Source organism: Mustela lutreola, chromosome 6 (genome assembly GCF_030435805.1).
Source record: "Mustela lutreola isolate mMusLut2 chromosome 6, mMusLut2.pri, whole genome shotgun sequence".
NCBI lineage: Eukaryota > Metazoa > Chordata > Mammalia > Carnivora > Mustelidae > Mustela > Mustela lutreola.
Genome location: NC_081295.1, coordinates 101,066,541 through 101,090,796, shown reverse-complemented (window position 1 = coordinate 101,090,796; position 24,256 = coordinate 101,066,541). Strand labels below are relative to the sequence as shown.

Below are 24,256 nucleotides of genomic sequence, written 5' to 3'. Positions count from 1 at the left end.
AGGATTGCTTCAGAAAAATTTAGTAGTGTTCAAGAGAGTAAGAGAATCTGAACAAGGAGCATGATGAAAGCAAAGTCATTAAAGACTATGAATACTTCCAAAAATTCTTGCATTAAACTTTGGGATAATCAGTGCTGTAGCTTGAATTGTGTCACCCAAAATTCATGTATTGAATCCCCCAACACCTAATGTAATTGTGTTTGGAGGGGCCTTTGAGATAATTAGTTTTAAATGAAGTGATGGGCGAACTGACATTCGTGCCCTTTACAAGAAGGGAAAGAGACACTAGCACTCTCTTTCCACCACGTGAGGACACAACAAAAAGGCAAATGAGAAGAGGTTTCTCTTCAGGACTAATTCAGCTAATATCTTGATCTTGGACTTCTCAGCCGTTAGAACTATGGGAAATTAAGGCCTATTGTTTATGCTCCCCAGTCTATGGCATTTTGTTATGGTAACCTGAGAAGACCAACACAGTAAGATTTAGTTGGGTCTCAATGTTAATTTCTATTTCTGAGCTTCTTCTATAGCTTCTATTAATTTTTGTCATTTTTCAAAACAGAAGCCGTCCAAGCACTTCTATACCAGGAAGGTATCAGCCCAAGTTGTTCATTCTAATCACCACATTATTAAGCAAAATGTATGAAATGTTTTTAAAGAAATTTATTGCTACCCATCAATAGCTGACATCCATGCTTTCATTGCAACTGACTCTTCTGTAGCAAATTTAGAGTACTCAGTGGATGATAAAAGGACAGGTGAGCAGTACATATGTATACTACTAGATATCAGCTGCAGTTTCCTTACCCAAATTACTTAGCTTTTACGTAGATTATCTCTTACAATAGATATGAGGATGCAATAGGTATCAGACTACATGCGAGTAAGGAAATACAGCCTGCCTTTTCCCACTGAATGGGACAGTGACACTTAGTGATGTTGATAAGTTGAGGCAACTATATATTCTTTATTTTATTCCTCTTATTCTTCATTTAATTTTTACCTAGCATTATCCATCTACCTGCGTAACGCAAAGACTCATTCAGGGTATCAACAATGCCAATGACTCTATTCCCACTGCGACTCAGTAGAGCCATTTAGCACAGAGCAACAAGAAGACAATGCTTACTTGAGCCTTTCCATTAATTTAGTCTGGAATGTATACATTCTTCAAATAATCACTATCACTATCAATCACTATCACTATTATTCAAATAATCACTTCCAATAGCTTGTAATCCTGGTAGATAACCAAATATATTTATATATTTAAAGGTAATGCACATATTTAAATAGGTGTAGCATATATATACATATTTTTTTAGTAAAAATCTTACAATTTATTTTTTTCCTTATTCTAACCCCAAACGAACTCATAAGAATCCTAGAAACATATGTCAGGTAGCTATTTACCCACGTTTTCTCAGGAACCACCAAGCCCTATCAATGCTTCCACTATTGCATCCATGTCGGTTCTTGGCACAGCAGGAGATCAGATTCTGAGGAGATAGGTTGGCTGTGTAGCGACCTTTGGACTGAATTGCTATTCGGTCAGCTGCCACACCTGTTTCAAACAGAATACTGGTTAATATTCAAATAGCACGTGGCATTTTTAATAATTTACATAAGTTCTTTTGAATCCTAGTCTTCAGAATTTTATGTAATTTAAAATTAAAACCATTGTCAGTAGTATATCTCTGTATTCCAGCAAAGTCAACTGGATCACAATTTCAGTCATAATTTTTATCCAGTTTTGGTTTGTTCAATTGTCTTATTGACTGCAAAAACTTTTCTAGTCCCTTGTTCCTTTCATGTTTTATACACATATGAATTTTTCATTAAGAAATCTGTCAAGTTGGGATGCCTGGGTGGCTCAGTTGGTTGGACGACTGCCTTCGGCTCAGGTCATGATCCCAGAATTGCAGGATCGAATCCCACATCGGGCTCCCAGCTCCATGGGGAGTCTGCTTCTCCCTCTGACCTTCTCCTCACTCATGCTCTCTCTCACTGTCTCTCTCTCTCAAATAAATAAATAAAATCTTAAAAAAAAAAGAAAAAAGAAAAAAAGAAATCTGTCAAGTGAAACTCCTTGAGGGCAAGAATCATGCCTCATTTACATTTGTAACTCCTGTACCTTACATATAATCATGGATAAACATATAAATTTTGAAATGAGTGCAACTAAGTGGAAGAAATCAGAAAAATTTATAGAAATACTAACTGGAAATTCATCCAAGTTAATCTGATAATCTGTATTGGAATAAACTGAATGCTTGGTTTTTAACCAGTATCTGGATTGGTTACTCTTAACACCTATCATAAATTAATCTATACTAATATGAATCTTATAAAAAATCTAAAAACTAACAGCACACGTTTATAATACTTTTGGAAATCATGATCCTATATTACATAGACATGGAATCCACCTTGTTTATACTTGATATAACTTGATAACAATATAAAATACCCATGGCTGTCATTAATTAGTTCATTCCTTTTCCCAATACATTCTTATTGACTGTCTATGAGGTGACAGGCACTGTACTAAGCACTAGAAATTATAATGATGAACAAGAATCACAATGCTATACTCACAGAAAAATAAACTAGCAAAATTAACCCACCAGTAGCAGAAAACTACTTATATTATCTTTTTGATTATGCTACCATGATAAACTAATACGAATGATGAGATCTTGGGAAAATTTTGGTATAAATTTTTGTGGTTGTTGGGTAACTGGTATAGTTTGTTCTTAATATTTAAACATAGTTACTTTTAATTAAAGGCAAAAAAGTAAACTTTCTTTATCCATCCAATTTTCTCAGAAAAAGTTGTAGTTTTGCCCATTAAAATTGTCTGTATACTGGAACTTCTCAAGGAGCTAATTTAGAATTATTCTAAAATAATTCATTTTTAAATAATTCATTTACATATATATTTCTGTATTTACAGGGTTTTTATGTAACTATAGCATATGTACAATTCTGTAGTCCAATTTTGGAACATTTTAAATGTTCAATATCTGTTCAGTCTATAACCTCCTACTTCCTTCTCAATTCCCACCTCTTACTATGCTGGGATATATTTCATAAGAGCAGATGACATTCTACTATCACCTCTGCTATTTTCAAGAAAATAACTCCTTGGGCGCCTGGGTGGCTCAGTGGGTTAAAGTCTCTGCCTTCAGCTCAGGTCATGATCCCAGGGTCCTGGGATCGAGCCCCGCATAGAGCTATCTGTTAGGCAGGGAGCCTGCTTCCTCCTCTTTCTCACCGCCTGCCTCTCTGCCTACTTGTGATCTCTGTCTGTCAAATAAATAAATAAAATCTTTTTTAAAAAATCTAAAAAAAAAAAAAAAAAGAAAGAAAAAGAAAATAACTCCTTTCATAAAAGAAAAGAGAAAATTTCTGATTCTTTGACTTTCAGATCAAGGGTTCAGAATCCAATGTAAATTTTAAGATGTTAGTGTAACTATTCCCTAGTTCAAAAACTACTTGGGACAACAGCAGTCAAGGAATCAGTAACCTGGCTTCCAGGATCATTTCTGAGATAGGGTGAGTCGTTTTATTTACTTGTACCTTTTTTAGAAAACCAAAGGCTTGAAAAATGTGAATTCTAAGATCCCTCCCAACCCCATGAATCTGTAGATTTCAACTCAAGGATAAATATTTTAAATTCCAATGGGACACAATATGTTGCTCTTTGACAAACATTTCTGAATCTCAGTGAATGTTTAATCCAAATTCATTTGAAATACTTACGAATGACTCAGCTCAGTGACTTGATTTCCACCCTCCTTTTGAAAACTATTTTTGGCCTTTAACTCTGAGACACACTGTCTCAGACACACTGCTTATTTATTATATCTCTACCTTTGCCTGTGACACGCATCACGCCTCCCATTTCAAACTCTTTCACCTCTTCAGTCTCTGACATCGTCCTTAAATTGTATTTGGCTGTCTAATTTTTCTCTTATATATGTATATTTTAAAATGTCTTCTTCATCTCATCTAATAGCTTTTAGCTTCTTTGAAAAACATTTTTTTTCTTGTTTTAACTATTATTTTCTGACACCGTTACATGGATTCTTAAAAGAACCTAGTTTATTCTTTTCTTTACCTAACACACTCAGAAAAAAACCAGCATGAGTTTGATTTGTCATACTGAATACACAATATAAAAACCATGTCATCTGAAATCACAGAAGTGTTGAAAACCCTCTTTCTGGTGTTTTGGTGAATGAGGTAGGAGACAAATCCATACATAAACCTGGGCAAAGGCCATTCGTGGGACTATGTCTTGGGGACACCAAAATACACCATCCAAATCAGACTAGCATGTTACTCTCACTATTTAACCAGCAACATCTTTCCTAAGATATCTTCAGAAATACTGGTCTAGCTTCCATTTAAAGCAAAATTCTTATATATCCCCTAAGAGGTGTAATACATTAACCACATGAACACAAAATGACAAATGATTTATCTGATTAAGTATCTCCCTACCCATGTGAAGCAAGGCTCAAACAGGACCACCATGTGGATCCTTAATAAGTGATCAAATGGGGGGAGGAGTCAAGATGGCGGAGAAGTAGCAAGCTGAGACTGCTTCAGCTAGCCGGAGATCAGCTAGATAGCTTATCTAAAGATTGCAAACACCTGAAAATCCATCGGCAGATCGAAGAGAAGAAGAACAGCAATTCTGGAAACAGAAAAACAACCACTTTCTGAAAGGTAGGACCGGCGGAGAAGTGAATCCAAAGCGACGGGAAGATAGACCCCAGGGGGAGGGGCCGGCTCCCGGCAAGCAGCGGAGCAACCGTGCACAAAATCAGGACTTTTAAAAGTCTGTTCCGCTGAGAGACATCGCTCCAGAGGCTAAACCGGGGCGAAACCCACGCGGGGTCAGCGTGGCCTCAGGTCCCGCAGGGTCACAGAAGAATCGGGGGTGTCTGAGAGTCGCAGAGTTTGCGGGTATTGGAACGGGAAAGCCGGCTACAGAGACAGAGCCGACAGTAAGCTCGCAGCTCGGTGTTACCTTGAACCGGTCGCAGGCTCGGTGAGCTCGGAGCGCGGCCGGAGGTCAGGCAGACGGGAGTAACTGGGCGCTGTTCTCTGAGGGCCCACTGAGGAGTGGGGCCCTGGGCTCTCGGCTACTCCGGGCCGGAGACCAGGAGGCCGCCATTTGTATTCCCGTCCTCCAGAACTCTACGGAAAGCGCTCAGGTAACAAAAGCTCCTGAAAGCAAACCCGAGCAGATTACTCACCCCGGCCCCGGGTAAGGGCGGTGTAATTCCGCCTGGGGCAAAGACACTTGAGAATCACTACACCAGGCCCCTCCCCCAGAAGATCAACAAGAAATCCAGCCGAGACCAAGTTCACCTACCAAGGAGTGCGGTTTCAATACCAAGGAGAGCAGCAGAATTCCAGAGGAGGAGAAAGCCAAACACGGAACTCATGGCTTTTTTCCTGGGATTTTTTTTAGTCTTGCAGTTAATTTGATTTTTTCTTTTTCATTTTTTTTTTTTCTCGCCTTCGGGTAAAATTTTTTTTTTTAACTGTTACCTTTTTCTTTTTTAACGATTTTTTACTAGTTTATCTAATATATATATTTTTTCTTTCTTACATATTTCTTAGGTGTTTTCTTTTTTTAAAAATTCTTTTCTTTTCTTTTCTTTTTTTTTTTCTTTTCTTTTTTTTTTTTTTCTTTCTTCCTTTTTGAACCTCTTTTTATCCCCTTTCTCCCCACTCACGATTTTGGATCTCTTCTAATTTGGTTAAAGCATATTTTCCTGGGGTTGTTGCCACCCTTTTAGTATTTTACTTGCCCCTTCATTTACTCTTATCTGGACAAAATGACAAGACATAAAAATTCAACACAAAAAAAAGAACAAGAGGCAGTACCGAAGGCTAGGGACCTAATCAATACAGACATCGGTAATATGTCAGATCTAGAGTTCAGAATGACAATTCTCAAGGTTCTAGCCGGGCTCGAAAAAGGCATGGAAGATATTAGAGAAACCCTCTCAAGAGATATAAAAGCCCTTTCTGGAGAAATAAAAGAACTAAAATCTATCCAAGGTGAAATCAAAAAAGCTATTAATGAGGTGCAATCAAAAATGGAGGCTCTGACTGCTAGGATAAATGAGGCAGAAGAAAGATTTAGTGATATAGAAGACCAAATGACAGAGAATAAAGAAGGTGAGCAAAAGAGGGACAAACAGCTACTGGACCACGAGGGGAGAATTCGAGAGATAAGTGACACCATAAGACAAAACAACATTAGAATAATTGGGATTCCAGAAGAAGAAGAAAGAGAGAGGGGAGCAGAAGCTATACTGGAGAGAATTATTGGGGAGAATTTCCCCAATATGGCAAAGGGAACGAGCATCAAAATTCAGGAGGTTCAGAGAACGCCCCTCAAAATCAATAAGAATAGGCCCACACCCCGTCACCTAATAGTAAAATTTACAAGTCTCAATGACAAAGAGAAAATCCTGAAAGCAGCCCGGGAAAAGAAGTCTGTAACATACAATGGTAAAAATATTAGATTGGCAGCTGACTTATCCACAGAGACCTGGCAGGCCAGAAAGATTTGGCATGATATTTTCAGAGCACTAAACGAGAAAAACATGCAGCCAAGAATACTATATCCAGCTAGGCTATCATTGAAAATAGAAGGAGAGATTAAAAGCTTCCAGGACAAACAACAACTGAAAGAATTTGCAAATACCAAACCAGCTCTACAGGAAATATTGAAAGGGGTCCTCTAAGCAAAGAGAGAGCCTACAAGTGGTAGATCAGAAAGGAACAGAGACCATATACAGTAACAGTCACCTTACAGGCAATACAATGGCACTAAATTCATATCTCTCAATAGTTACCCTGAATGTTAATGGGCTAAATGCCCCTGTCAAAAGACACAGGGTATCAGAATGGATAAAAAAACAAAGCCCATCTATATGTTGCCTCCAAGAAACACATTTTAAGCCCGAAGACACCTCCAGATTTAAAGTGAGGGGGTGGAAAAGAATTTACCATGCTAATGGACATCAGAAGAAAGCAGGAGTGGCAATCCTTATATCAGATCAATTAGATTTTAAGCCAAAGACTATAATAAGAGATGAGGAAGGACACTATATCATACTCAAAGGGTCTGTCCAACAAGAAGATTTAACAATTTTAAATATCTATGCCCCCAACGTGGGAGCAGCCAACTATATAAACCAATTAATAACAAAATCAAAGAAACACATCAACAATAATACAATAATAGTAGGGGACTTTAACACTCCCCTCACTGAAATGGACAGGTCATCCAAGCAAAAGATCAGCAAGGAAATAAAGGCCTTAAACGACACACTGGACCAGATGGACATCACAGATATATTCAGAACATTTCATCCCAAAGCAACAGAATACACATTCTTCTCTAGTGCACATGGAACATTCTCCAGAATAGATCACATCCTCGGTCCTAAATCAGGACTCAACCGGTATCAAAAGATTGGGATCATTCCCTGCATATTTTCAGACCACAATGCTCTAAAGCTAGAACTCAACCACAAAAGGAAGTTTGGAAAGAACCCAAATACATGGAGACTAAACAGTATCCTTCTAAAGAATGAATGGGTCAACCGGGAAATTAAAGAAGAATTGAAAAAAATCATGGAAACAAATGATAATGAAAATACAACGGTTCAAAATCTGTGGGACACAACAAAGGCAGTCCTGAGAGGAAAATATATAGCGGTACAAGCCTTTCTCAAGAAACAAGAAAGGTCTCAGGTACACAACCTAACCCTACACCTAAAGGAGCTGGAGAAAGAACAAGAAAGAAACCCTAAGCCCAGCAGGAGAAGAGAAATCATAAAGATCAGAGCAGAAATCAATGAAATAGAAACCAAAAAAACAATAGAACAAATCAACGAAACCAGGAGTTGGTTCTTTGAAAGAATTAATAAAATTGATAAACCCCTGGCCCGACTTATCAAAAAGAAAAGAGAAAGGACCCAAATAAATAAAATCATGAATGAAAGAGGAGAGATCACAACTAACATCAAAGAAATACAAACTATTATAAGAACATACTATGAGCAACTCTACGGCAATAAATTTGACAATCTGGAAGAAATGGATGCATTCCTAGAAACATATAAACTACCACAACTGAGCCAGGAAGAAATAGAAAGCCTGAACAGACCCATAACCAGTAAGGAGATTGAAACAGTCATTAAAAATCTCCAAACAAACAAAAGCCCAGGGCCAGACGGCTTCCCGGGGGAATTCTACCAAACATTTAAAGAAGAACTAATTCCTATTCTCCTGAAACTGTTCCAAAAAATAGAAATGGAAGGAAAACTTCCAAACTCATTTTATGAGGCCAGCATCACCTTGATCCCAAAACCAGACAAGGATCCCACCAAAAAAGAGAGCTATAGACCGATATCCTTGATGAACACAGATGCGAAAATACTCAACAAAATACTAGCCAATAGGATTCAACAGTACATTAAAAGGATTATTCACCACGACCAAGTGGGATTTATTCCAGGGCTGCAAGGTTGGTTCAACATCCGCAAATCAGTCAATGTGATACAACACATCAATAAAAGAAAGAACAAGAACCATATGATACTCTCAATAGATGCTGAAAAAGCATTTGACAAAGTACAACATCCTTTCCTGATCAAAACTCTTCAAAGTGTAGGGATAGAGGGCGCATACCTCAATATCATCAAAGCCATCTATGAAAAACCCACCGCAAATATCATTCTCAATGGAGAAAAACTGAAAGCTTTTCCGCTAAGGTCAGGAACACGGCAGGGATATCCATTATCACCACTGCTATTCAACATCGTACTAGAGGTCCTAGCCTCAGCAATCAGACAACAAAAGGAAATTAAAGGCATCCAAATCGGCAAAGAAGAAGTCAAATTATCACTCTTCGCAGATGATATGATACTATATGTGGAAAACCCAAAAGACTCCACTCCAAAACTGCTAGATCTTATACAGGAATTCAGTAAAGTGTCAGGATATAAAATCAATGCACAGAAATCAGTTGCATTTCTCTACACCAACAGCAAGACAGAAGAAAGAGATATTAAGGAGTCAATCCCATTAACAATTGCATCCAAAACCATAAGATACCTAGGAATAAACCTAACCAAGGAGACACAGAATCTATACTCAGAAAACTATAAAGTACTCATGAAAGAAATTGAGGAAGACACAAAGAAATGGAAAAATGTGCCATGCTCCTGGATTGGAAGAATAAATATTGTGAAAATGTCTATGCTACCTAAAGCAATTTACACATTTAATGCAATTCCTATCAAAGTACCATCCATCTTTTTCAAAGAAATGGAACAAATAATGCTAAAATTTATATGGAACCAGAAAAGACCTCGAATAGCCAAAGGGATATTGAAAAAGAAAGCCAACGTTGGTGGCATCACAATTTCGGACTTCAGGCTCTATTACAAAGCTGTCATCATCAAGACAGCATGGTACTGGCACAAAAACAGACACATAGATCAATGGAACAGAATAGAGAGCCCAGAAATAGACCCTCAAATCTATGGTCAACTAATCTTCGACAAAGCAGGAAAGAATGTCCAATGGAAAAAAGACAGCCTTTTCAATAAATGGTGCTGGGAAATTTGGACAGCCACATGCAGAAAAATGAAATTGGACCATTTCCTTACACCACACACAAAAATAGACTCAAAATGGATGAAGGACCTCAATGTACGAAAGGAATCCATCAAAATCCTTGAGGAGAACACGGGCAGCAACCTCTTCGACCTCTGCCGCAGCAACATCTTCCTAGGAACAACGCAAAAGGAAAGGGAAGCAAGGGAAAAAATGAACTACTGGGATTTCATCAAGATCAAAAGCTTTTGCACAGCAAAGGAAACAGTTAACAAAATCAAAAGACAACTGACAGAATGGGAGAAGATATTTGCAAACGACATATCAGATAAAGGACTAGTGTCCAGAATCTATAAAGAACTTAGCAAACTCAACACCCAAAGAACAAATAATCCAATCAAGAAATGGGCAGAGGACATGAACAGACATTTCTGCAAAGAAGACATCCAGATGGCCAACAGACACATGAAAAAGTGCTCCATATCACTCGGCATCAGGGAAATACAAATCAAAACCACAATGAGATATCACCTCACACCAGTCAGAATGGCTAAAATCAACAAGTCAGGAAATGACAGATGCTGGCAAGGATGCGGAGAAAGGGGAACCCTCCTACACTGTTGGTGGGAATGCAAGCTGGTGCAGCCACTCTGGAAAACAGCATGGAGGTTCCTCAAAATGTTGAAAATAGAACTGCCCTATGACCCAGCAATTGCACTACTGGGTATTTACCCTAAAGATACAAATGTAGTGATCCAAAGGGGCACATGCACCCGAATGTTTATAGCAGCAATGTCCACAATAGCCAAACTATGGAAAGAACCTAGATGCCCATCAACAGATGAATGGATCAAGAAGATGTGGTATATATACACAATGGAATACTATGCAGCCATCAAAAGAAATGAAATCTTGCCATTTGCAACAACATGGATGGAACTAGAGCGTATCATGCTTAGCGAAATAAGTCAAGCAGAGAAAGACAACTATCATATGATCTCCCTGATATGAGGAAGTGGTGATGCAACATGGAGGCTTAAGTGGGTAGAAGAAGAATAAATGAAACAAGATGGGATTGGGAGGGAGAGAAACCATAAGTGACTCTTAATCTCACAAAACAAACTGAGGGTTGCCGAGGGGAGGGGGTTTGGGAGAAGGGGTTGGGATTATGGACATTGGGGAGGGCATGTGATTTGGTGAGTGCTGTGAAGTGTGTAAACCTGGTGATTCACAGACCTGTACCCCTGGGGATAAAAATATATGTTTATAAAAAATAAAAAAATTATAAAAAAAAAATAATAATAAAAAAAAAATAAAAAAAATAAAAAAAAAAAAGTGATCAAATATCAGAAATCCAGAAAGCATTTGTTTTAGAGGAGTAGGAAGTAGAATAGACTTAGTAGATAAAGTCATTCCGGGGTAAGCTTGGCCAAAGTCATCATTTCTAAAACAAACTAGCTTATTTTATGAAGCAATGATATTTAGACAAGTATAATCAGCACTATTCTGTGTAAAATAGTATTACCCTTCAGAGCTTGGCATCTCTGTAAACCTATGTACCTATTTTACAATGTTTTCTGTGCTCAGAATTTAGAATTCTGAGCACTCTTGAAATTTTACCTTCAAAGCCTAGAACATAGTTTAATGAAGACCTTTGATAGTAACCAATCAACATCATGTTAGACTTAAGTTATTTGCTGCATGCAATATAATTAACATTCCTTTGAGGATACCTTAGAGACCAAAACTTAAGATTAACTTGAGTATTGATTTATTTGACTTGTGAACTTTTATGAAAGTAACTATAAAAGTAGTATTCCTTACCCTTTTGAAGTAACAGCAATACTAATTTAGAAGCTACTCAACCATTTTAGAGTCAAAAGCTACAAATTTGCTTTCATCTAAATGATAAAAACCCATTTAATCCATTATTATCTTGTTCTGAAGTATTTCTTTACATCAAAGTAGTTTAATAAGACTTTTTTTTTGCAAATTTGTAAAGGAAAAAGAATATATGAATTATATAGGTATGTGTAATTTCATATTAGTATTACAGATAATATTATGAATGAAAACATACCTTATACTCTTATCATCTGGCTTTAACTCAAATGACAAAAAAATTTTGGTAACTTTTCTTTGTTGCTCTTTTGATTTATTCTCCATTTAAAATTATACCCTAAAAATCAAGATGAATTTTCAGAGTGAAAATGGAATTTTTATATAATGTTAAGGCTGCTTTCTCTGGTCTGAATATGATTTTATTTTAATTGGCCAAATGTTAATATTGAAATATTCTAAATTTCAAAATCTTTTTTAATTACTATCCCAGAATCTTGACTTAAAGGGAGAATTACAAGGAAGTAACTAAAATGACTTTATTACTTGCAGTAGAAAATGCCCATGATGCAGCACAATTTTTTTGATCCAATGGGCCATGGGTCCATCCAGGCCATTTATAAGAAGCAATAAAAAACTCTGGAAGATCAGTTGTTGCAGGTAAAGAAGCCTAAAGAAGAGAAGCAGACATGTCAGATTTCTTCAAATGTATCCCAATAACTATTATAAGAATGTGTCAAGGCTTTTTATAATGTTTATCATTATTTTTTATACATTCATGTTTTCTGATGACATCTTGAAAGGTATTAATAGTGTAGGATTTCTATTTCATATACATTTAAAAATAATTCAATGCAGGGAATCCTAACATAGAACAAAATCTTAAGAACAAGATGTAGAATTTTGGAGAGATTAGCATACAACACAATAATTTTAGTCAATGTTTCTATCATCTTGAATCAGAGTTTGGATCATCACCCATATGAAAAACAATATGGTTATTAAAATTGGTCTCAGAAATAACATTTACTTCTCAGAAATAACATTTACTTTTATGTCCCTTCTTACATTAGAGAGTGTGACTCTGTATGAAATTAATTTTGAAACAATGCATCTGTAGCAACTATGCATTACTACCCTTGGAAATCCAGGAAGAACCAAACTTACCCTGGCCATTACGAAAAAAACTAGGATGAATTGGTTGATATTATAAATATCATTGAAGATCAAAAGGGGCTTTTGTGGAATGCCAAATGTACAATACCATTATGTCTTCAGAGAACCATGTTCAAGTCCTGATAGAATCTGTTTCACCTACTGTCTTTCCAAGAAGGTAAATTAAATGTTATGGGCCTTGCTTCGTTCAAGTCACTCAAAGAAGATCTCAAACACCATACCCTGTTTTTTTCCCCAAATTTTTCTAAAAAGTGATAACTTTCACTTCCATAAATAATAACTCAAACAAAATAAAAATTGTTTACTAATTTTTATCAATTATACACACATTCACATACATCAGTTTTGAGAGTGCTTTAAGATTTTCTTTTTTTCTCAACATTTTATCTTCTTGATAGCTCTATGTTATATAATCATGGCAAATATCATTTACTCTACTTTATGAATGAGGAAACAAACTTCTAAAAGTTAAATGAAATCAAGGTTAAATAAGAAATACCCATGAAACCAGACCCAGGTTTTAGAATTCTTAACACTAAGCTCCATTTATCATTTCCTTCTTTATTAGAAATACACTGATATTTTGCAACAGAAGTCAAATGTCCATAAAAGCTAAAAGTTTACCTGCTTAAAAGTTTAATGATTATGCATTCCATTAAACAAGTTGGGCTACTGATCCAGTATCTTGCAAACAAAATTACTTCTGACAAGTATATAATTGCTTCAGAGACTAAAGGAAGATTTGGAATTTACACATCGGCTTGAAAAGATATGCCTCCAAAATATTTATAAATTTGAATTTTAATGAGAGAGTTTAGTTTTGATTTAAAGAGATTATTATCACCCAGTAAGAAAGTTATTAAATCCTGAGTTCCACTACTGAAAACACTGTTATTTAGATGATGGAAGAAAAGTATAGAAAATGTCAAGTAGATCACAGTAGAGTGCCTACATGACACCTTTAGGAGCAGTATTGTGGAAATCCATGATATGCGGAAATGCAGGTGATGTTAGGTCTGTAAGTCATGAGACTGACTACACTGCTGAAACCTACAGTTGGAGCAGAATAAATTGACTGCTCAGAAGAGTTAGCTCCAGAGAGATAGATTCATTCTCCTGCCAAAGGAGTCTTTTCCAACTGCAGTGGAAATACACCTATCTTGTTAATTACTAATACCTCCCAGTTTCATTATCATTGCCATATCAGTGTGCTTCTAAATATTTATAGTACTAAGTGGTCTCAAGTTTCCAGGAAAACAGGTGAAGTGTTGGTGGTTATGCTATCACTTTATAATTTAATAAAATAGCTAGGATATTTTCCTTTTACTCTATTGAAGCATAAAAAATACAACTATTACTTCAAACACATTTAAGCCTGGTTGAGTTATTTAGAATTTGACTTCCATATGCCAAAACCTACCAGAATGTTTTGCACATAGGAGGTATTCCATAAATATCTCATAATGATGAAGAAATATAGACTTAACTGGTTGATTGCCTCTCTTAAAAAAATATTTCCTCCTTAGGTGCATTAAATTAAATTATAAATACCAGTCTGTTTTTGTTGTTTTTATGATTTTTTGCTTAAAAAATACTAATGGTTAATCCTTCTTAATAACATAAGGAAATAGAAATAATAGAGAAATAACAAGCAAAACATTTATCAACCCACTAAGCCAGGTCCAATTCAAAAAGTTCATGTATTGGATCTTTCTGAATTTTTATCACTTATTTAATACCTCTTTTCCTAAAAATAAGCCTATAGGATTTGAAGATCAACAGGAATATACTATCTTGTAATTTTATTTGCCTTATGATATCAGATAATCTGACATAGTAAATAAAGATCAAATTTTATATCCCATTATTCCATAATTATTGCATGCCCCTGTAAAGTAAGAGTGTTTTTAATGGCTTATAAATAAAGGCAAGAATCATGGAATAATAGCTTTTAGGAACTGGTAACACAATTTTGGCTTCAACACATACTTTTGAATATATGCCAAAGGATAGATTAATAAAGCAAAAGAATCAAGAGTATCAACTGAGAGTGACAGAAATTTCAAAATGACAATGGCTTAAATAAGATACAAATTTATTTATTTTTTTAAGATTTTATTTATTCATTTGACAGAGATCACAGGTAGGCAGAGAGGCAGGCAGAGAGAGAGAGGAGGAAGGCTCCCTGCTGAGCAGAGTGCCCAATGTAGGGCTCGATCCCAGGACACCGAGATCATGACCTGAGCCGAGGGCAGAGGCTTAACCCTCTGAGCCACCCAGGCGCCCCAGATACAAATTTATTTTTAAAAGGATTTACACTGTGGCATATGGTCATTTTTAATTATTGCAACTGTAATGTCAAAAAATTTCAGTCATAATCTAGCCATCTAGCCGTACTTCCAAATTAACATTAGTCAAATTTGAGGTTAAATATGAACAGTCTCCTGGTTTCAGTACTTCTATTTAAAATTAGAGATTAAAGATATTGCAAATATAAAAATTAAAGACAATGGTGAACACTGAAGAATTTTTTAATGTACTTTCTGCATTTAGTTGAATCAAAATCTCTGAAAGAGTAATACAAACATAATCATAGATCAGCTGAGAACACTCTAGTCAAATTCTTGACATTCTGGACATTCTTACTCAGAGCCCATATCTCCACAATATCCACCATGTGAGACTACCTCTATCTCTGGCTGCGCTTTCCTCCACTTAAATTTTGATAATCAGAGTGACCCGAGAATCAAAAGAACTCAACAGAGAATATCATTTTGTTCTGCCCTTCACAACCCAAGGCCATGAATACCAAGAAATTTCTTCTAAACTACTTCTAAATTAAATTTCTTCTAAACTAATTGGAGAGGATAGAATTAATTTTCAGGTTGCAAATGGAATAATGAATTTTTTATCTTCAATAATATTCATCTTCATGTTTTTAACTCTGGAAGGGTTAACTTGGATATTTCCCTAGTTTCTATTTATGGGATAATTTGCTTAATCTATAAATATCAATACTTCATGATCATACTATGGCAGGTAGTACTAATTCTTCTCCAACCCTTCCCCTTTTCATAGGATTTCCCTTTATTCATAGAAATAACAATTTTAGCTCATCATATACAGCTCGAAAAAAAATGACTGCATTGCCCAGTTCCTCTTGGATACTCTGTGTGGCCACCTTACTAAGTACTGGCCCCTGGGATATAAGAAGAAGTGTCATTGGCAGTTTCTGAGAAACTTTCCTTAAGAGACAAATGACACTTCACTTTTATTCTTTTTTATTTATTTATTTTTTTAAATTTTCCTGCTACCAGAAATTATTTTCCAGCTACAGATAGACATGGAATAGCCTTCTTGAACCATGGTATGACCTTGGATATAAAGACTGGAATACAGAACAACAAAAAGGAAGAAGCCTGAGTCTCCAACACCATGGAGTGCAATTCTAATGGAGGACCATCTATTTCCAGATTTGTTGGTGGTAGACCAATTCCAATGTTATTGAAGCCACTATCATTTTGAATTTTTGTCCTCTCAGATGAGCTTAATCATAACTAAAATAGAACACATATCTGACATTAAATTTGCTAGGGTAAAACCATATTTCATTGAATCCAGGACACCATCAAATATAAGAAACATCCCAATTCTAGAGGTGTAAAGAAGTGAAGACAATAAGCATCTAGAAATTGATGAACTATGATATTTCCTCAAATGAGTTTCTTAGAATACTAGTTCTGGGAGAATTATAACAGATAATTACAAAAGAATGAGTTGATTAATCTAACAGTTCTGAGAAACACTGGTTTTGAAAATTAAATAGATTTTCATCCTCACTGAAATATTTTTTTACAACCTACCTAAGTGTTGTGAGACTCCAGGAAGTGGAAATCATATTCACAGTTTTAAATGTTCATGACCCAATGTCAAGTATTTTATTTCATCTTGTTTCATTTCATTTCACATCCTTTTGATTGTGAAGCAGATCAAAGGAATAGTTTTTCCTGGAACAGGCTCTGGGAAGAACTGTAATCTGGACTAGCTAACCCAGGTTTGAGAATTACCCAGGGAACAGGTGCTTGTTCTATCAACACACCAAATCATCTCAGGAATCTACTTTTTCACAGCCCCAAATATTTATTCACAGAGAGGGGAAAAAAATAAATTTTCACTTTTCTTTTTGGAGATTTGCCTTGCAGTGATCAATTCAGGTCCACGGTGTTGTTCAAGTCATGTTCAATTATACCACAGTGCTACGCACCAGATTGCAACTAGTACAGAAAAATAAAACTGAGAACTAAAAACTCAAAAACTGACATGAGAGATAAGACACTGCCATGAGTTCGTTCTGCCAAAAATTCGGCTGAATAAGGAGTAAGGCAGGGTGCATATTTTCTAAAGTTTCTCAAAGGGTGTGGGGTTCCATTCTAGGAAGGAGAGAAAGGAGGCATAAGCACATGTTTTAATGATCTTTGAATTCTAAAATTCTTAATTCACGGACAGCAAGAACTGGCATCCTAATCTGTCCCTTGCTCCTTACCTACATAGATGAGAAGATTCTGAGATGAAGTGAGGAAAATATACACTTAAACAGACTCCAATGACATCTGGCTGTGCCCTTCTTCTGCAGTATCATCGGCACCTGCATTTTTGTTAAGTTATTACTCAAGCTTGATGCCATTTACCTACATTTGTGTATGTGGGATCTAAACATCATTTTTATGGAAAAAATGATCATTTTTGTTTCATAGTATATAAAGAACCAAACCATATAACTGTGTCCTTCACTTTTCTACTTAGTGTTTCATTTGCTACAGAGACTTCTATTTACATAGGTGACAAACATATTTGGAATCAAGTAGATTATTTCTAATCAAATAAAAATTTTCAATAGCCTATGGAGGGTTACAAACTACACATGGTAATATTCCCTTTGATTTTCTCCAATGGTACTTCTCATCGCTCACTACTTGCTATCATTGAAACATACTTCAGAAAGGAAAAATCAATTCCTCTTATTATAACTAATTACAAGAGAAATAAATCCAAGGGCACCTGGGTGGCTCTGTTGGTTAGCATCTGCCTTCAGCTCAGGTCATGATCCCCAAGCCCCAGGATCAAGCCAGGTGTCCTAGGGCTCCCTGCTCATCAGGGAATCTGCTTCTCCCTTTCCCCCTCCCTGCCACTTGTGCTTTCTCTCTCAAATAAATAAATATTTTTTAAAAGAAAGAAATACAGTCAGTCAATACTGAATATTGTCTAGACAATGATCAAGTATTCAAACAATTAAATAAATTTCCATTTCTCATTCTCAATGATTGGTGGCTTTAAAAGTTATTATATAATACACAAAATATTTTACTTTAGCTTCCAACAAACCATAAAGACATTATTTTCCCTGTGTTAGTAATGCTAACTAAAACTCACCAAAATCATACATCTTGGATGACTGGGAAAAGATGTTATACTAGTAAGCTATAAGGTTGATGAAAAAGTTTTTAAAACATCTGTAACAGCTTTGTTCACTTCATTGTTCTGGGGAATCAACAACAACAAAACTATTTTGAAAACTGTTTTTTTAGCTGAGACAAGTATAGAGGTGAACTCTTATTTCCCTATTTCTGTTTGAAAATAGTATTTTTCATTCAAAATATTCACAGTATTTATAATAGATCATAACACAGTGAGGCTTCTTAAAGTTATCTCCCAAATTCAAAAACACTTGAATATTATGCCTGGAAAAACACTCAGGTACAAAGCTGTTGATTTTATTTGATATGATTTAATTTGAGTTAGGAGCATAGTAGAACTTTCAGGTTCACCAGAAATATGTAAACTCCATCAGGGCCAATAAATCCAGAGCTATAATTTTCCTTATGAAATAAAAATCTCCAAGTGATGAAGCTTTTGATAATTTAGTTCTTACCAAATTAGTAGCAAGGAATAGTAGGGAATTGACCCTACTAATCTCCCAAGGTTAATCCAAAGAAGAAAGAACAACTTGGTATGATAACATTTCTGTTATATATGTATATAGTATGGTATATAATAAGCACTTATTTTTCAGCATTTCATGGACTTCTAACAACCTTATGAGCAAGGTATTACTGCCATCACCATTTCACAGAGGAGAAAATGGAGGCAATAAGTGAAAGAACCAGACTGAGCCCCAAGTGCACTGGCTCCAGAGCTTATGTTCCTCATGGTAAATGGAATGGTGCCCACTTGGGTAAACACACTGGCTCACACATGCCTATTAACAGACTTCAACGGTGATGTTTCTGCTGGCTCAAAAGGACCTCAGTCAATGCCAGATTTGTTTGCATACTGTCATAATAATTGGTTGTCTCCATTGTTTTCTTTCTGAGACACTGAGAAAGTTCTGATTGAGCCCTAAATATACTTCTGCTCTAGTGTGAAGATATAATGCACCATTACACAAATTTATTTGACCACAGATGGGACACCTTTAGTCCTAATCTTGCCAGATTGCTAGCCCATGGAACAAATGTTGAGAAATACTGAAATAAGGGCCAAATCATGTCATAGCCAATTTTGTAGTTTAAGAAGACAAAATGCTCAGTAGACAGAATCTGAATTTCTTGTGATGAGCTGCATTCCTTCCGATGGTCAGCTCCCAATCAGTCCCATTGTGAGTCTATCCATACAACATACAAAGTTTCAATGGAGTGCCAGAGAATGGTTAATTAATCCACTAGTTCTTTTTTTTTTTTTTTTTTAAGATTCTATTTATTTATTTGACAGATAGAGATCACAAGTAGGCAGAGAGGCAGGCAGGGGGTGGGGGAGCAGGCTCCCTGCTGTGCAGAGAGCCCGATGAAGGGCTTGATCCCAGGACCCTGGGATCATGGCCTGGGCCAAAGGCAGAGGCTTAACCCACTGAGCCACCCAGGCGCCCCTAATCCACTAGTTCTTATCCCTTTTAGTGTAGAAACATTTAGAACAGAACTGTCCAATCAAGACATCACTTTAAACAATCTCAAACTAAGAAAACCTTCAAAAAGGGGAATGGAAAGAGGAAGGAAAGGGAAGCAAACCATAAGAGACTCTTTGTTATAGAGAACAAAATGAGGTGGGCAGGGGATAGTATAAGTGGGTGTTGGGTATTAAGGAGGGCACTTGTAATGAGCACTGATGTTATATGTAAGTGATGAATCACTAAATTTTACTCTAAATTTTATTATTATACTATATCTTATTAACTAACTAGTATTTAGACAAAAACTTGAAACAAACAAAAAAGAAAACCTTTGGGGGAAAAAAATAGGCATGCATTTACCAGCCAGTCAGATTTGTTGACCTGACACCAGACATAATTACTCCAATTGGGGGTGAAGTGAGTCTTCATACACAGCAAGGAGTTCCATGGTCTAAACAATGTCCCTCTCAGCCTTCTTTCTTTCCCTTTTTTTACTTCCTCTCAGGTACTCTACTTATACCCAGGGTAAACATTAAGTTTATGTTTCCTTTTTGTCTGTCCTCACTTACGATTGTCATCCAAGAAGGGCTCCCCAAAACCCTAAAGTTAACTTTTTTCATCCTCCACTATCAACATCTTTCTATTCTTCACTGCTACTAACCACACTCTACAAATATTCACTTGAATTTAATAAATCCATATAGATGCAAAAAATTTTCATAACTATATGATCATAGAACTCTGTGTCCAATGCCTACTGACACTTCTCTAACTCATGCTCAGCAAATACATTATGGGAATAGTGACTTAAACAAAGGAATGAAACCAGGCATCCAACCAGGAAAGAGAAGAGCTTTCCCAGAAACCAGGAATGACTCATGGCGCATCTTGCCCACCCCAGATAAAGAATTATATGAACCCCAACTCTCATCCAGGTAATACAGTCAAGGAAAGGAAGATGTTTTGGGGTAAGGATGCAGTGGAGTTCCTCAGCAAAATCACTACAGCTATTGGCAACTTCCTACCCCAGCTGTATAGATAGACCATCTTATGTTGAAAATGGTATTTAAAAAAGAAAAAGTTGGGGAAAAAGTTATCCAGAAGCATATCTACAAAGAAAAGAAACCTCATTTTCACTGTACTCTGAGGCAAGTTGCTGTATTAAAGTAATTATATATGTAGTTCCCAGGCTAAGAATTAACATATTTTTTTACCTCTTTCTGTAGCAACCTGTTCAACTCAATTCACTCCCTGGAAGTAATTGTTATATTTATAATTTTATTCTATCTCCAGACATTAGGACAACTCTAACACTCAGAAACTTTTTGGAAGACCCTCAGCCCTCAAGCTACTATGACCTAGAAATAAGAAGCTAGTTCCTTGCTCTACATTGTAAGTGGGTAATGGAACTCTTACAGATCAGCCAAATTTTCCTTATTGCTGTCCTGGAAAAAGCTGGCAACTATATTACACTAATTCATAGCACTTGGCAATTTTAATGCTCCCAAAATATTAATCATTAGGATTTTTCATTCAGAACGACTTTCATTCAAACAAATCCCTAGGGGCGCCTGGGTGGCTCAGTGGGTTAAAGCCTCTGCCTTCAGCTCAGGTCATGATCCCAGGGTCCTGGGATTGAGCCCCACATCGGGCTCTCTGCTCAGCGGGGACCCTGCTTCATCCTCTCCCTCTGCCTGCCTCTCTGCCTACTTGTGATCTCTGTTTGTCAAATAAATAAATAAAATCTTAAAAAAAAAAAAAATCCCTAGGAGCCAATAAATGCTGAATTAGAATTCAACTTCCTTTCCTATACCAGGGTGAGTTACAACCTCATATTCTCTAGAATATAAAATATTCCAGGTTGCAAAAATTAAAGTTTAAAAAGAAATAATCCAGAGAAAATATGTATAAACACTCAAATGAGTATTTGGCTGACTAAGGCCCTTAACAGAATCAAGGGAAAGAGAAATCCTAATAGAGGGAGTGAATTTATTCTTTTCTTAAATAATTCTGCCTCTTTTTTTCCCCCAGATGGGAATAAAAATGAAAAAGAAGGTAGCCAGAAAAAAAAATAAAAGTAATAATAATAACTCTTCCAATTGATCGTATAATTAGGTCACTAAAAACCATGAATCCAAGCCGTATTTCTAAAGATTTTATATTTTACTGGTTCTAGGAAAGATCCAAGAGTATATCTAAGCTGATCATTTCATAAAGTTAGTTCTGCTTTTTTGCTCCTTTGAACCTGTGTGGGCCAAGGCTAACAGATTCTACTGGAACTCTAGGGACTATTTTTGGGAGCAGATGTGTTAAGATGTCCTGGCTCTGCACTTTAAGTAATTCTGCGGTGGCTTTTCACTTTTCCCAATCTCAGTGTGACTTAACCTCTCTCAATCTCAATTTTCTCATCTTTAAAATGGGGATAATTATAGTACCCACTACATTAAGCTGCTGTGGGAATTAGATGAGATAAGGTATGAAAGTGCTTATAAGAGTGCTTAACACACATTTCCTCGATATGTGGCAGCTATTATGATCTTTTCTGATACTGGTTATAATTTAGCAGGCCCTGCTACTGCACTTTGAATTGGTATAATAACTCAGGGGATTACATCTCTGGAAAGCAAAGTACATTAAATGCTTCACGAGAGGGGCACCTGGGTGGCTCAGTGGGTTAAAGCCTCTGCCTTCGGCTCAGGTCATGATCTCAGGGTCCTGGGATCGAGCCCCACATCGGGCTCTTTGCTCAGCAGGGAGCCTGCTTCCCCCTTCTCTCTCTCTGCCTGCCTCTCTGCCTACTTGTGATCTCTGTCTGTCAAATAAATAAATAAAATCTTTAAAAAAAAAATAAAAAAAAAATGCTTCACGAGAAAGTTGTGGATTTACAACTCATCCAATGGCAAACAACAACCCTGCTTGCTTCGGAGCCACTGGGAGCCTCCAGGCAGCCAGGACCTAAAGCCTGCATTGTAAAGAGAAGAGGCTGCACTCCCACCATCTGTGAGCACCGCTTAGGTCTGAGCATTTGAACAAGGCCTTGAATACTGTCAACATCCCAACTGGGAAGATGTGTGCCTGGGACACCACATATATGGTGGTCTATTTCAGCTCTTCCAAGTTAGAAGATTGTCATACGAGAGAGATAGACGTCTCTTTATACCAGATACCCATATGGGATGATAACATCTCCTCAAAATGAAATGGAAATCCAATACAATAGTATAAAACATAAGAGTGTAGGAAATGCTGAAATTTCATGAGGGAGTTTGTGAGGTCACCTCGCAAAATTTGAAGGTTTTCCTGCAAAGGAAATTTTGAGGATAAACCTTCATGAATTATCTTAGCATAGACATCTACAGTAACTGGCATTTCTCTTAGCCTCATATGATAATGGATAACCCAAAGACAGCACAATTTTTTTTGGATGAGTTAAAAAAAAAATAACTATGTTTACTTAAAAAAGAAAAATAAGGACAACTGATAACTTGCTTGTGCATTGGGCCACTAAACAGCTGATAATCAGAACTAGGAATTTCTACAAAATCATGAGCGGTATAAAGGAACACAATCATTCTTGAAGACAGGACACTTCATCTAATTGACACTGGTGGACTTCAGAGTTCACATGAAATGTTCAGGGAAGATAACAACCATTTGGGTGGAAGGTTTTTTATTTATATGACAAAATTACATCTCCAAAAGCTCAAAAACTACTATTTTAGTTATTTAAAATTTCTTTAAATGCACACACAAACATACCTGCACAAACACACACACATTTGAGTCAGATAGGCCACTTACTGTCATTTCATTCATACTGAGAAGCATGGGGCTAGGTGGCAGGGTCCCAAGACGGTACTTGAAGCCTTCTTCCAGAGTCATTCCCCAGAACTGGCTATAGTTCTGGGCTGTCCATCTGCCTTACAAATGAAAGAGAAAAATTGGTACACATTATGCAATATCATTTTTATAAATAATGTTTGTTTATATTTCTGAAGTTATACAAAATTAGAACTACTATAAGCTAGATATTCTTTATATAAAGAATGTATGATCATTTAACAAGAAAGCCTGTGAGCCACTCTTCCTAAATTAGGTCTCTTCTAATTATTTTAATGATTTATATGAGGAACCTAAGGCTATATCAATATAGACTAAATATAAGAATATGGAATCTTTACATATCATAAGGGATTAAATAGCAAAAGGCCAATCTATGTAGTTTCTTTTGAATGTCATCAAATGCATTTTAGAAAGAAGCTTGAATGTATAGAAATGCACTTATAGATAAATAGGGTAATTGTTTTATATATAATTTAGATCTGAAAAGAATTTGACCATGTAAAAGGAAGTATCTGTGAAAAACTGGGGATAAAATAGTTCTACTTAAGAAGATTAATCAGTGTAAATTAATTGTATTGAATTAATTTATTTAAATACTGGAATATTCTATCATATATTAAAGAGTTAATTTGTGTTAAGTGCTCAATAATCTCAGTTATTATTATTGATGATACAAATTCAATTAATGTGAAATTAGATACTTAAAAGCACATATTTTTTAGAGATAGGGTTTTGTGGCCCTACATAGGAAAAGGAGCTTTGTTTTCAAAATCTAACACTGACATTTAAATCCAA

General features: G+C 36.2%; 1 protein-coding gene across 1 annotated transcript in view; it reads right to left on the bottom strand.

Moving 5' to 3' along the window:
• TINAG (tubulointerstitial nephritis antigen) overlaps window positions 1–24,256 on the bottom strand; it is a 99,867-nt gene that overhangs the window by 56,908 nt on the left and 18,703 nt on the right. Inside the window, exons 4-6 of the mRNA XM_059178283.1 lie at window positions 23,420–23,534; window positions 12,046–12,169; window positions 1,414–1,564 (exon numbers count right to left, since the gene is read on the bottom strand). Of these exons, the coding sequence (XP_059034266.1) occupies window positions 1,414–1,564; window positions 12,046–12,169; window positions 23,420–23,534 (390 nt within the window). The remainder of the gene's footprint in view (window positions 1–1,413; window positions 1,565–12,045; window positions 12,170–23,419; window positions 23,535–24,256) is intronic.